The 14,179-nt window shown below is 40.5% G+C and overlaps 1 protein-coding gene across 1 annotated transcript; it reads right to left on the bottom strand.

Moving 5' to 3' along the window:
• Positions 1–2,659: 2,659 nt before the first annotated feature.
• LOC137294963 (toll-like receptor 4) lies at positions 2,660–5,107 on the bottom strand. The gene has a single exon (XM_067826195.1). It carries the CDS (start codon positions 5,105–5,107, stop codon positions 2,660–2,662), a length of 2,448 nt encoding a protein of 815 aa, XP_067682296.1.
• Between the last annotated feature and the right edge of the window lie 9,072 nt (positions 5,108–14,179).

The raw sequence follows: 14,179 nt of genomic DNA, 5'->3' as shown, positions 1-14,179 counted from the left end.
TTGTCGGGTATGCTATTGTCTTGCCTTTGCATGTGTTGAGGTATGCTCCGGGTATGCTCACCTTTGAAAACACCTGGTATGATCACTATTTCATAGTGGAGTGGAGGGTAGCCAAGTGGTCAGAGACCGGGTTCGGTACCTCACATGGGTGCAATGTGAAGCCCATTTCTGGTGTCTCCCGCCGTGATATTGCTACAAGCGGCGTAAAAACAAACTCACTCACTATTTCATAGTGAGAGGCCCATGCTTATGATATAGCCGCAGCTTAATTATGACGGTTTGTCGTGGCAGTCATTTCTGTTGTCTCCCGCCGTTGTGTAGCTGGGATATCGCATAACGAGGCGTTAAACCATACTCACTCACTCACTCACTCGTGGCAGATGGTTCCAGTGACAATTTCCCACAGGCCTAGATGTGCACGAGTACTAACAGATGCTTCAATGTTTACATTTTGAAAACTGTTTTGTCATTTATTGTACATGAGTCGTAGTGAAGCATTTATTTTGTATAACACTTAGATAGCATTGTCATTATAAATGGCTTCTAATTTATATGAAATAAATTTTGTGATGACATTAGACTGAAGGACTTCTTGTTATTGCCCGTAACGCGACGAAGTCGAATTCCGCTTCAAAACTGCTCGAAATATGAGTGTCCGAGTTCTGGTTTCTGATTTCATGTAACAGAAGATATTTGGTCATTCGTGCAGGAGGATGCGGTAGCCTAATGGTTAAAAAGATCTTTCGTCACGCCGCATTTGTTGAGGTATGCTCATCCTTGAAAACACCTGTTTTCATCGATACTTCATAGTGGGTCGGGGCGGCGGGTAGCTCAGTGGTTAAAGCGTTCGCTCGCCACGTCAGAGACCGACTTCGATTCCCTACATGGGTGCAATGCATGTAGCCCATTTCTGGTGCCCCACGTCGTGATATTGCTGGAATAATGCCAAACGCGGCATAAAACTAAACGCACTTATTATTCAAGTACGAAGTAGTGTCAAGCCTAGGTATGTGTGGTAGAACGGAAGGTTGATGTGATCAAGGGGGATAACTCTCAATTACATAATAACCCTGCCATGAGAAACTATCAGTTATCATAGCTGAATATTTATCTCATTTTACAAATTGCAAACTTAGAAAACTATTGTGAGAGAATGATGCCGATCAACGCACACAAAATACAAAGACGTATCCCATACGGAGACAGACAGACAGATATAAGTTCATACAGCGACATGAAGTCCATTTCTTGTGTCCCCGCCATGATATTGCTGGAATACGCTGCTTTACAATTGTATTGCTATTAATGACTCATCAAGAATGTGTTGTTGTCAACTTTTGCTATGTTGTTGTCCTCTGGGTACAACAACCTAACAGCATGACCTAACTTAGATCATGGTGGGTCCGTGAAAGACATGAAACAAATGCTGCCCTAAAAGTCAACTAAACCTTCTTCTGCCATGTAGCTCAGTGGTTAAAGTGTCCACCCGTCACGCAGAGGACAAGGTTTGATTCCCCAATTGGGTTTCTGCAGTCCCCCGTTGTGATATTACGGGAATATTGCTAAAAGCGACGTAAAACCTTGCTCACTCTATAATGTGACACGATATAACAAGACATACATGGTAAACTATTTTACCTGTACATAGATTGAAAAGAATGTTGATTCCCTGACCAACAAACACACAAACATTTTACATTAAGCTGTTTATTCAAGTTACGGTCTTTTAAAGTTTCAGATTGTCATGCGTGCGGTATCATACTAGAGTCCATGTGTCCGCCTACAATACAATTGGGGACGAACAGCCTGTACATCATCCTACCGTGCATGATCGTGAATAATTCGGATCTAATTACATTAATAGATTTCATGGTAAGTATCGTTTTTCAAATAAGAAGTAATAAACAAAAAATATATAAAATAAATGAAAGAAGCAAAATACAAGGTGGAAAGGGTGGTGTGCGAATTTACTGAAATTTTCCGTGTTTTAAGAAGTTTTAAAGTACACGCTGTCAGGATCTGATGTGCACTTATTATCAGTATTCATTATTTCCTGGTAATTTACATGTCGTGACATGAGAAAAACCGATGTCATGGATGTAAAATGATTATATATACTCTGCCCTGTTAAATAACGCATGGTTATTTTGCAAATGTTTTTGCTTTACGTTGCAACAGTATCACGAAAACACATAGTATAGTTTGCATACTATAGTATAGATAGCATATCCATGTTACTTTCTAGTTCAGTCATAGTGAGCAAAACTACACGTTACGTTGATGTCAGTACAGCCATATGCCAAAATGTTTAGTCACACACCCCGACCTCAGACCTTACGCAATCCGGCTTATTCTCTATCTTTCAGATCATGGACTACAGGTTTAACATGTATTTACAAAAATCACGGTTCATTTGTTGTAACTTAAAGAGAAAATGTAACTGAAAACACGTCAATCGCACTGTATGGAGCCAAACAAGACTTTGGCGCATCAAAATACACAAAACATTCATTTCAATAAATGTCTCATTTATAATTATTGCATAGAACGACTTTCCGATGTTGCCAAAACCTTGAAACTGTAAGAATTTACATTCAAACACTGGTCTATGCAATATACGAAGCATATGACTTTGGTTCAAATCATGTCCAATAAGTTTTCAAGGTGCTTCAATGGCATCTTTGAGAGCAGTCCAGAACGTGTCCTGGTCATCTGTGTCCTGTGGGTACTCCAGGAAGGTCTGTGTGTGCATCATGTACAACAAATCTCGGGGAACAAGCTTGGGCAGAACCTCCTTGTATTTCACCAGGACTACCATGTTCCTTTCTGTGTAAAGTCCTTCCATCCGAGCCATCTCAAACTCATACCTGCACCAGTAACTGTCCAGGAAATTAGGCGACAATACAATGACAACAAATTGACTCTTTTGGATAGCTGACAGTATGTTGGCAGCTATTGGCTCACCTGGAATGAAATCTCGATGGTGAAGACACAGTCGAAGATTACCTTCTCTTTCAAGCTTCTGAATGAACATGTGCAGAGCAAAGTCTCTGTCTTCATCAGCATACGATATAAATGCATTATATTCAAAACCATTCCCATGTTGAGTCAGGTTAACATTTCGGTAATGTCTTCGGGCTACGTAATACAAGTATCTCAGCTTCCATCGATACCTGTAGAGGATAGATGCAATTAAGATGCAGGTGACACTTGTTATGGAAACCAACATACCCATTGCTAAATCAAAATGAGAAACGCACTTCTGTTGTAGTTGTAAAAGAATCTCAAACACGTTTTCTTTGTACAACCATCCAGAATCTTTGGAACATTCATACAAATGTTGGTTGACAAACAAACCCTTTCTTTGTGTCATCCATTGTATAAAATACAATGTTACACAGGAACAGATTAGAGGATTGTCTGACAGGTCTACTTTCAAAACAGAGGTCTTGCTGATTAAGTCCAGTTGGGACATAAACATGTGATCAAGAGATGAAATCTCATTTGAACTTAAGTCTAAAAATGTCAAATTGGTCATGTGAGTTATCTTGAATTCCAGGTTACTGATACTGTTCTTACTTAGGTTCAAGGTGTTTAGACTGACAAGGTTTCTAAACACATTCTCTGGCAGGATCTGAATCCTGTTCAAAGATAGATCCAAAAATTGCAGAGTTGGCGAATAAGCAAACGCCTGTCCTGTTTCATCTTTCCGTAAAAATTCCCCAAGGTAATTACTGTTGGCTCTTAATATCTTTAGATGTGTAAATCCTAGCAGACAACCGTCGTCAATACGTTCACAGAAGTTTTCTGATAGGTCTAATTCACTAACATGGTTCAAACCATACACTCGTCCAACCCAGTGGGTTATGACATTTTTCCTATAACTGACCATCTTAAGTTTGTTGGAAGTAAAGTTGACATTTTCAAACGCAAACCTAAACGTGCTGTCTTCACAGTAGAAATACTCCAGTTTAGGAGGAAGACTAAATGTTAAGCCGGGTGTGATAGGAAAAGCAGAGCCTATAGTTTCGCTTAGGTCAATGATCCGTACGTTTTCCAGATGATACAATTGTTCAAAGAAAGTCCCATACACAAGTCTGCTTTTCCTGATGGAAAAGACCTCAAGACTTTTTGGAAGAAGTGACAATACTCCCATTTCAGCGGAAACAATATAATTATCGTTCAAATATAGTTCCTTTAAATTGGTAGTGTGAAGATACTGAGCTATCAGCTTACTGATAACAATACACGTTTCATATTCACTCACCATTGAATTTAGTTTCAATATTTCAACCGAGGAATTTTGCAGTCCATACGAAATATTTTCCACATGATTCATGTCCATTCGTGAATTGCTGGACATATCAAGGATAGTGATGTTATGTAAATTAGTTAATGCCCCCCTTCGAATGCGAGATATGGAACATTGTGTCATATTCAGGTAGGTCAGATGCTTCAGATTTTTAAAGTAGTCTCCCCTGATGTCAGGAATATTACATGTACCTATTCTCCCTGACAATGTTAGATTTGTCAGTTTCCCGAGAGAACGAAACTCCTCGCCGAATTCACCTGAAGGTATACCATCAATAAGTAGTTCCTCAAGGTCAGACAACTCTGACAGTACATAACTGGGATAGTCCATATCTGAGGTCAGATCCTGATCTTTGACATTGTTGTTTATCTTCAGTGACCGCAGGTTTGGAAGACCCCGAAACGTCGCATTTGGATAGGCCAAATTGTTCAGTGGGAGATGATTTCCTTCTAAGTTTAGAGTGTCAAGATTGTTAAGGTGAATGAAGGTTCTTGGCTGCAAGACACGCAGTTGATTGCAGGACAAATCCAGATGGCTGAGGTCAGAGAACCTGGACAATCCAGCCGGAAGGCGTGTTATATTAAGGATGTTGTTTCTGAGAAGCAAGGCATTGATGTTCGGTGGGAGACCATTGGGGATGTCTGTGAGATTCCTGTTACGGCAATCAGCGATGTAGTCGTGTGGCTCATGACGTAGCATACAGGGACGTTTCAGTGTAAGCTGGTCGGCTTGCATGAAGGTCCAAATAGATATGGCATATATCAATCCAAGAAGGCAGGCACCAATGTTTCCCATTCTAGGAAATGAACAGACAAGAAAGTGCATTAATTAAGACTGAGCTTAATTTCATCAATGTTCCGTAACACTTAAAGGCCTGAAGTCACGCCTAAATTTCAATCATTATTGACAAATGAACACAAAATGCAGTGTGATATTTGTTTTCGACAATTTGTGAGAACTGTGAAGCCATGATAGTATTCGCTGATAAGTCGTGCTTAATAGAACTCAAGGGTAACGAACAAATAGCTAAATATATTCATGTGAATATGTACTACGAACAAAAAGTATGGGAACACTCTACAATGTGAAAGGCATATGCAAGCTTAATCGTGGTGAGGTATACTCTAAGGTAAATGCCACTTCGTGTGTTCGTTATGGGCACTTTAAACAATATGTTAAAACATTTATTGAAGCAACTGATTCAATATTCTTGTAGTTTGAGTGAAATGGCACATTGTCAGAAAACAGCGAGAAAAGGTTGTTGAAACACACCAGTCATGTTTCATTTCAACTCCTAAACACAACAGCCAAATGCACGTGGAATAGTTCAACTTTCGATTCATCTGAAATATTTAAAATGAAACACTAAAAGTCTACCCAAAACAGCACAACCTTAATCTCTAAACTTTCATTTCATTAAACAATAAACAATTAAACAACTGAGAAAAGATACAATACTTACCTACCTTGACTGTGTTCGGTTGACTCAAGGGTAGGTTAGGAGTCTTATGCGACTTCAACTTTAGTACAGTGGAGGCCTTGCTTCATGTCATCGTGATGGGTATTGAATAATTGGAATACATCTGTTCTCCAGGTAGGAGGAAAACAGCACAAGGAAAAGATTATGCAAGCTAGATTTGACATGGTGGCCATCAGTGATATCCTCCAACCCCAACCCCTATGATCTCACTTCCTTGAACATAGTTTCAGCAAACTGACGTTCGGACTTTGTGTGTTAGAAAATTATTTACAATCCTCAAAATGAAAAAAAACGAAACCCATACGCCATTGTGTAAGAGTTTGTTGCATACGTTTAACTGTAATCCAAAAGTCACTGTGTTCTGTAATCTGATTGGTTGGAAAACATGATGAAATGGTATTAGATTCGGTCCCAAATGCACTCCCATGCTTCAAATACTCAATAACACCCGGAAATTGGCCAACACATGATGTTTATCTCCTAATTATTTCTTTGGTAAAACAGATGAAGCTTCGTACGTCTGTTCGCCAAAACAACATCAGCTGCCTTTATCGCTGTGTTGCTATTTACTCAACTTCACAATATGGCGTCCAATTCAGTACTTTGTATACCCAAGATTGGCAGCAGTTACCGCTCAGAACCGAGTCGTCACAGACTGGCAAGTTGGCGAAGTCGCTCTTTCAGAATTTGCACCTCTTCCTGCAATGCGACAGTCAGTTGTTGAAGCATCTTTGGCTTGTTTTTTCGTTGTCGTACCCATCGATCGTGATCATCCCATAGATGTTCTATTGGGTTTAGATCTGATGATCGGAAAGGCCATGACATGATATTGACACGAGAATTGTCAAGGTGGTGGGCCATGACGCGCACAAAATGTGAAGTATATGCCATGTTGGAACAACTCCCTCTTTCGGTCCACAGTCGGAAGCATGTGGCGTGTAAGGACTTCCCTGGTGCGCCAATTTGCTGTCAAATTCCCCTGAACCATCACGAAATCTGATCTTTGATTGTTTGATATTGCACCCCGCAACATGACACTGAGCTTGCCGAATCTGTCGACCTCTCGAATGCAATTTGGTTTACTTCTCCGACTTCTCCGACATTTTTCTCATGTCAGTTGTGATTCTTCCCTGAGCCAGACTCGCCTCCCGTTCCTAAGGTTCCAGTTCCTTACTCCACGGCACCACCACAAGCAATTGCGTTGATGGAAGTCTCTCAAAACAGGGGCAACAAGTGGCCTTCTTGGTCTAATATCCACTTCACACCATCCATTCCAAACGGTTTGATCGGAAATTCCTCTCAAACTGAGAATGTGTCTCGCACTCTCTTCGGCTGTGACAAGACGATGACATGGGTAGATCCCATGCAGCCTAGTCCAAAGTGACTACAGCCAGACTGCCAACGCAAATATTGAGGGCAGCATGGGAAATGACTTTTCTGCTCTGTAGAATAGTGGAACAGTCGTATTATCAATGAAGAAGGGGTGCGCCGTTTGGAGTAATTGATTAACTGAAATAAAGTGAGTGAGTGAGTTACATTTTATCGGCAATATTTCAGCCATATCGTGACGAGAACGATTAATTACAAAAATACAGATTAATTAACGACACATTGTAAAAACCTATCAACGACGGACAGTATTTTTAACTAGAATATCACAGAGGAGAATGCAATACAAGTAGTTAGGTCTAACGGCTATAGACGACAATACAATATGAAAATGGGCCACAGATTGCCAACAACTGAAGGTAGATCACCACACAAGGGACCATGGGGACTTACGGTACATTTGCTTCCTGCATAGGCCCTAGCTGGATGTACACCATCCCTTCAGCCGTTAGCAATTTAGGCACATCTAGGTATACATAAAAAAGACGCATATTCTACGCTTAAAAACAGTGGAAATAAAAGACTGCAAGACATGTACCATGATATTTTTTTATTTTGTTTGGGGAAGCAGTTAATATGGTTAGAATGTAATTTCCAAAGCAGGGTTAGCTTAATCCTATTTGATCAAAGTGTGTAGGTTTGTTTTTATTATGTCCTTAAAGGCTTTGTCTGGCTTTGGTGAGATTGTCTAAAACAGGACCAAATTCTTGACTCATCTTCTCAGTTTATTCAACTCCTAATACATTAGAAGGGGGGCAACTGCATTCATCACACAAGGGCAAATGTTCAAGTTTTCTTTGCTGGGTACCGATGTCGCCTCAACTTCAGACGACAAACCACAACACATTGGACATTCTGCATGCAAAGACTGCTGTTCTAAAACTGCAGACATCGCGAAATCAACAACACCACACAGCCATGTCCCAGTGGAACCTGAAGACGAGATTCGACTCCTTGGCAGACCGCGTCAGACCGTAAAACCTGTGAAAGACTGTAAAACGAGAGAAAGACTTGTCAGTTATAACTGTGACAACCAGTAGGAGACTGTAAAACCATTGTAAAAGCACTGAAAGACTGTATCTATTGTTCATATAAATCCATATCTCCATGTACAGACTGAGAATTCTGTGAATGAATAAAGAGGTTGTTGCATGATGATTTCCCCTTTTCCAGGCAAAAACAAGTGAAACAATTAAACACGTTTGCGCTTTTCATAGTGATCGACATCGCATGCTTTTCCGGTTACTTGCACGTGCATTTTGCTTTGCATGTCTTCTGGTGACGTTTGGACGAATATTTTTCAAATGCTAGTAAAACAATTGAAAAAGTTAAAATCGCTGCGTTTTGGCACTGAAGCTGTTTACAATCACACAAAGATGAGGTTTTGGAAAGAATTAGTATATTTCCATCGTTTGCACTGCAGCTACATGAGTCCAGTATTCTAACAATCACCTAGGCGTTCCCTTTTTTCAAAGAGTGCATTATTAGATTCGCAAATGGCGATGACACGAAAGATTACTCCCTCTCAGACAAGGAAATAATCAGAAACGACGACAGAAGTGGAACCAACCCTTCACATCACATGAACATTTTGCCAGCTGAGAATGTAACGTTTGACTGCTTTACGCCTCTGGGGTCTAGATCTTCATGAAGTTAAGTATAGACTTGAAAATGAGATTGGCTCTTAACAAATATTCCGAATGTGGCAATGCCGGTACAATTTATAAATATTCCTGAAAACGTATGGTTCAAAAGAGTATATTCCATTAGCAATTACACCCACGATTAACCATTCTTGTTTGGTTTTTTTTCAATTCCAAATCCTAAACGATGTCTACTTTCTGTTGCCCTTAGTGTGTGTTAAAACTGTGATGGTTAAACTGACTGTGTATCAACGCCCCAGGTTGGATTGGTGTGTGAGTCACAGATACAGGAAAACATTCATTGTTTAATGTAATCAAGTATCTCATTTGAAAGTTCCGGATGCACATATTTGTTCTTAAGTACAGGTGAGTGAGTGAGTGCGTGATCATCAGTGCTGAGAAACACGTGCAGGTTCGGCAGAGAACAGGCCTTCAGCAACCCATGCTTGCCATATAAGGCGACTATGCTTGTCGTAAGAGGCGACTAACGGGATCGGGTGATCATGCTCGCTGACTTGGTTGAGACAATTGCGCAGATGAATGTTCATGCAGTTGATTACCGAATTGTCTGGCGCAGACTCAATTACTTACATACCGCCGCCATATAGCTGGAATATTGCTGAGTGCGGCGTAAAACTCAGCTCACTCAGTGTTGAGAGGAAGGCCGTGGGTAGCGGAGAAGCGAAAACTCCCATGAAACCTAAATGAAGTCCTTTACCTTTGCATTCATTACACTATCATATATTAAAGAGAAAAGAGGTGTCTAACTTTGAATCAATTCCTATGTTCTCAGTTTATTTTCCTGGTTGTTTTCTGCCATATTTACTTGCAGTGTGGCACTGTTATTGATAAACATATCTACAGATTGGACACTTTCTTGAATACCAAAGAAAACAGAATAAATAAGCTTTCAAAACAGAACTTTTCTTCTTTATCAGATATCCCATAGTCATTGTTAAACAGACATATTATAGCAGAAAAAAATGTTACGGGTAATTCTGTCAGCTTTTCTTTTTTCATACTTTAAGCCGAGCAATTTATATGAAATAAATGTTTTGATGACGTTAGACTAAAGGACTCCGTGTTGTTGCCCGTAACGCGACGAAGTCGAATTCCGCTTCAAAACTGCTCGAAATAAGAGTGTCCGAGTTCCGGTTTCTGATTTCATGTAACAGAAGATATTTGGTCATTCATGCAGGAGGATGCGGTAGCCTAATGGTTAAAAAGATCTTTCGTCACGCCGCATTTGTTGAGGTATGCTCATCCTTGAAAACACCTGTTTTCATCGATACTTCATAGTGGGTCGGGGCTGCGGGTAGCTCAGTGGTTAAAGCGTTCGCTCGCCAAGTCAGAGACCTACTTCGATTCCCTACATGGGTGCAATGCATGTAGCCCATTTCTGGTGTCCCACGTCGTGATATTGCTGGAATAATGCCAAACGCGACGTAAAACTAAATGCACTTATTATGCCTGTACGAAGTAGTGTCAAGCCTAGGTATGTGTGGTAGAACGGAAGGTTGATGTGATCAAGGGGGATAACTCTCAGTTACATAATAATACTGCTATGAGAAACTATCAGTTATCATAGCTGAATATTTATCTCATTTTATAAATTGCAAACTTAGAAATCTGTAGTGAGAGAATGTTGCCGATCAACGCACACATAATACTGTAACAACAAAGTATACCTGCATGTACAAGCTTATACATTCACACACACACACACACACAGCGACGTGAAGTCCATTTCTTGTGTCCCCGCCATGATATTGCTGGAATACGCTGCTTTACAATTTTATTGCTTTTAATGACTCATCAAGAATGTGTTGTTGTCATCTGGGTACATCTGAAAACTGAATATTTTCTAAAATTCTAACACTCATTACAGAAAACGCGTGCGCAGTGAATTTTATGTCTTGACTGTAACGGTAGAATTTTCTAAAATATCCATCCCTCGCCGATTTCGTTCAAATTTGAAATATAATGAGGGTAATCATAACATATTAAAACAATATACGATTGCAAAAATCTAGATTTTTATTTCTAAATGTATGTTTCTCATCGCCCGGCCGACTGTACCTTGGCATTTAAATAATGGTTTTCTATTTCCTGAAACTCAACCTTCGGACCTACCAAGTGCTTATTCAATTGCCTCCTTCTTGTGTCAGTGCTGGGAGGCAAGCTACAGGTAGAGGACACGTGAAAATTCTCCCGTAGGCTAAACTCTGAGTATTAACTTTATTCGTTCTCAACATTTCAGGCATATATTAAAGACAAAAGACGTGTTCAGTTTGTAACAGAACAGAATCTATTTTGATGTTCCCTGCTTGTCCCAGATTGTCATGCGTGCGGTATCATACTAGAGTCCATGTGTCCGCCTACAATACAACTGGGGACGAACAGCCTGTACATCATCATCCTACTATGCATGATCGTGAATAATTCGGATCTAATTACATTAATAGATTTCATGGGAAGTTTAATCTTTCAAATAACTAGTAATTAACAAAATATATATGTATATAAAAAACAAGCAAAATACAAGGTGGAAAGCGTGATGTGCGAAATTACTGAAATTTTCCGTGTTTCGAGAAGTTGTAAATTACACGATGTCAGGTGTCAGGACCTCATGTACACTTATTATCAGTAATTATCATTTCCTGCTAATTTACATGTCGTGACGTGATATAAATTGATGTCAAGGTTGTAAAATGATCATATATACTCTACCCCGTTAAATAACGCATGGTTGTTTTGTAAGTTTATTTGCTCTACATTGCAGCAGTTTCACGAAGACACACGGTACAGTTTGCATAAACAACATATCCATATTACTTTCTAGTTCAGTCATAGTGAGCTAAACTACACGTTATATCAGTACAATATGGTGGCTGATTTGGGGCTTCGCTTTCTCGCCTTAGAATTTGGAGACGAGAAAGCGACATGAGAAAGCGATAGAGCAAGAAAGTGATAAAACAAGGCGAGAAAGCGGTAAAGCGATAGAGAGAGATAGAAAGCGATAGGCAGTCGAGAAAGTGATAGAGCAAGAAAGCGATAGAACGATAGAACGATAGAGCGAGAAAGCGAGAAAGCGCTATTTACCTTTATTCTGGCCTGTCTGCGCATGTCGTCTTGTCTGCGTATGACTTAATCCAACAGGAAGCTGAATCACCATGTGTTTTAGTCGCATAGAATAAAATGCATATGCTTTCAGATTCTATGCCAATTTTGTAATTAATCTTTTAACTTGTCTATCCAATAATCCAACAATAACTCCAGAAACCGAGAGTGTTTTTGTTGAAACGAATGAGTGTTTTGAAAACCTGTGAAAAGTTTAACAAGGCCTGGATTAATTCCTGGCTTACATTTCTCTGTTGTCATTTCCTTTCTTAAATGGCACCATTGTTATCTCATCACTCATGTCTGTATGAACAATCCCTGGCTTCCATTTGCCCACCCACCCTACCAGTTTAGCGGTAATTAACTACCGGCTTCCCTTGTTATCTTATCACGGTTATTTCAAATGTTCGTATATAGCTTTCCGTTTCACAGTTTCTTCATACACCTAATGAAAGAAAGAAACATTTACTCCGTAACATCATTGTTACTCACCACAACACAAACATCCACCAATGGATCATACACGGCCACCGGCATACATGAGGACACCACAACATCCACCAATGGAGCACCAGCACCCTTATACATTAGACACCACCATCACATCCACCAATACATGGGACAACGCCACCGGCAAACATGAGTACACCATAACATAAACCAATGCATGGGGCACCACCACATTCATACATGAGTACATAACAAGATCCACTAATGCACGGCACACCGTCACCAGCATACATGAGTACACCACAACATCCACCAATGGAGCACCAGCACCCTTATACATTAGACACCACCATCACATCCACCAATACATGGGACAACGCCACCGGCAAACATGAGTACACCATAACATAAACCAATGCATGGGGCACCACCACATTCATACATGAGTACATAACAAGATCCACTAATGCACGGCACACCGTCACCAGCATACATGAGTACACCACAACATCCACCAATGGAGCACCAGCACCCTTATACATTAGACACCACCATCACATCCACCAATACATGGGACAACGCCACCGGCAAACATGAGTACACCATAACATAAACCAATGCATGGGGCACCACCACATTCATACATGAGTACATAACAAGATCCACTAATGCACGGCACACCAGCATACATGAGTACACCACAACATCCACCAATGCATGGCGCACCGTCAACAGCATACATGAGTACACCACAACATCCACCAATGGATCGTGCACCACCACCGGCATACATGAGTACACCACAACATCCACCAATGGAGCACCAGCACCCTTATACATTAGACACCACCATCACATCCGCCAATACATGGGACAACGCCACCGGCAAACATGAGTACACCATAACATAAACCAATGCATGGGGCACCACCACATTCATACATGAGTACATAACAAGATCCACTAATGCACGGCACACCGTCACCAGCATACATGAGTACACCACAACATCCAATAATGCATGACACACTGTCACTGACATACATGAGTACACCACAACATCAACCAATGCATCGTGCACCGCCACCGGCATACATGAGCACACCACAACATCCATGAATGCAGTGGGCACCACCATCGGTATATATGAGACACCACCATCACATCCACAAATGCATGTCGCACCGCCACACGCATACTTGAGTACACCAAAACATCCACCAATTCACAAGAATGACTGCATAGAAAATAAAAGTCACCGGAACCGTTATGTTGAAAGAAAACGTGTTTAAAGTCGGAATGAAATCACATCTGATCTGAACGCCCCGTGGTACAACTTGTCGTGTATTTGAAAGGCATTAAATCTATCGCTCCTCCAGTAACTCTTAATTTGCTTTCCAGAAACCGCTGACACAAATTGCATAGTGTTATTTCCAAAACAGCCCCCGCCAATTTCCCATACTTAGGTTCGGCTCGTGTTAAAGACGTCATTCATCCTGCCTTGCCTATTCCAATCTGTTTTTTCTCGTCATCGATTCCATTCCGTTAAACCAGTCTAACTTACTGAATGGTATAACAATGGTTCCTCCTTACACGTGTCTGAAATCACATTTAGTATCAATCTTGGGATGATGCATACACGACTCAGTGAAGAATGGCCACCCCTACCTATCGATGAACGTTTGGATGATTCAGGTGATGTATTATACCATTATATGAAGTGATGTATTATACCATTATATGAAGTGATGTATTATACCATTGTATGAGTGCCCATGTCAGATT

The sequence above is a fragment of the Haliotis asinina genome, chromosome 8, assembly GCF_037392515.1.
Source record: "Haliotis asinina isolate JCU_RB_2024 chromosome 8, JCU_Hal_asi_v2, whole genome shotgun sequence".
Taxonomy (NCBI): domain Eukaryota; kingdom Metazoa; phylum Mollusca; class Gastropoda; order Lepetellida; family Haliotidae; genus Haliotis; species Haliotis asinina.
This window is presented reverse-complemented; position numbering and strand designations above follow the sequence as displayed.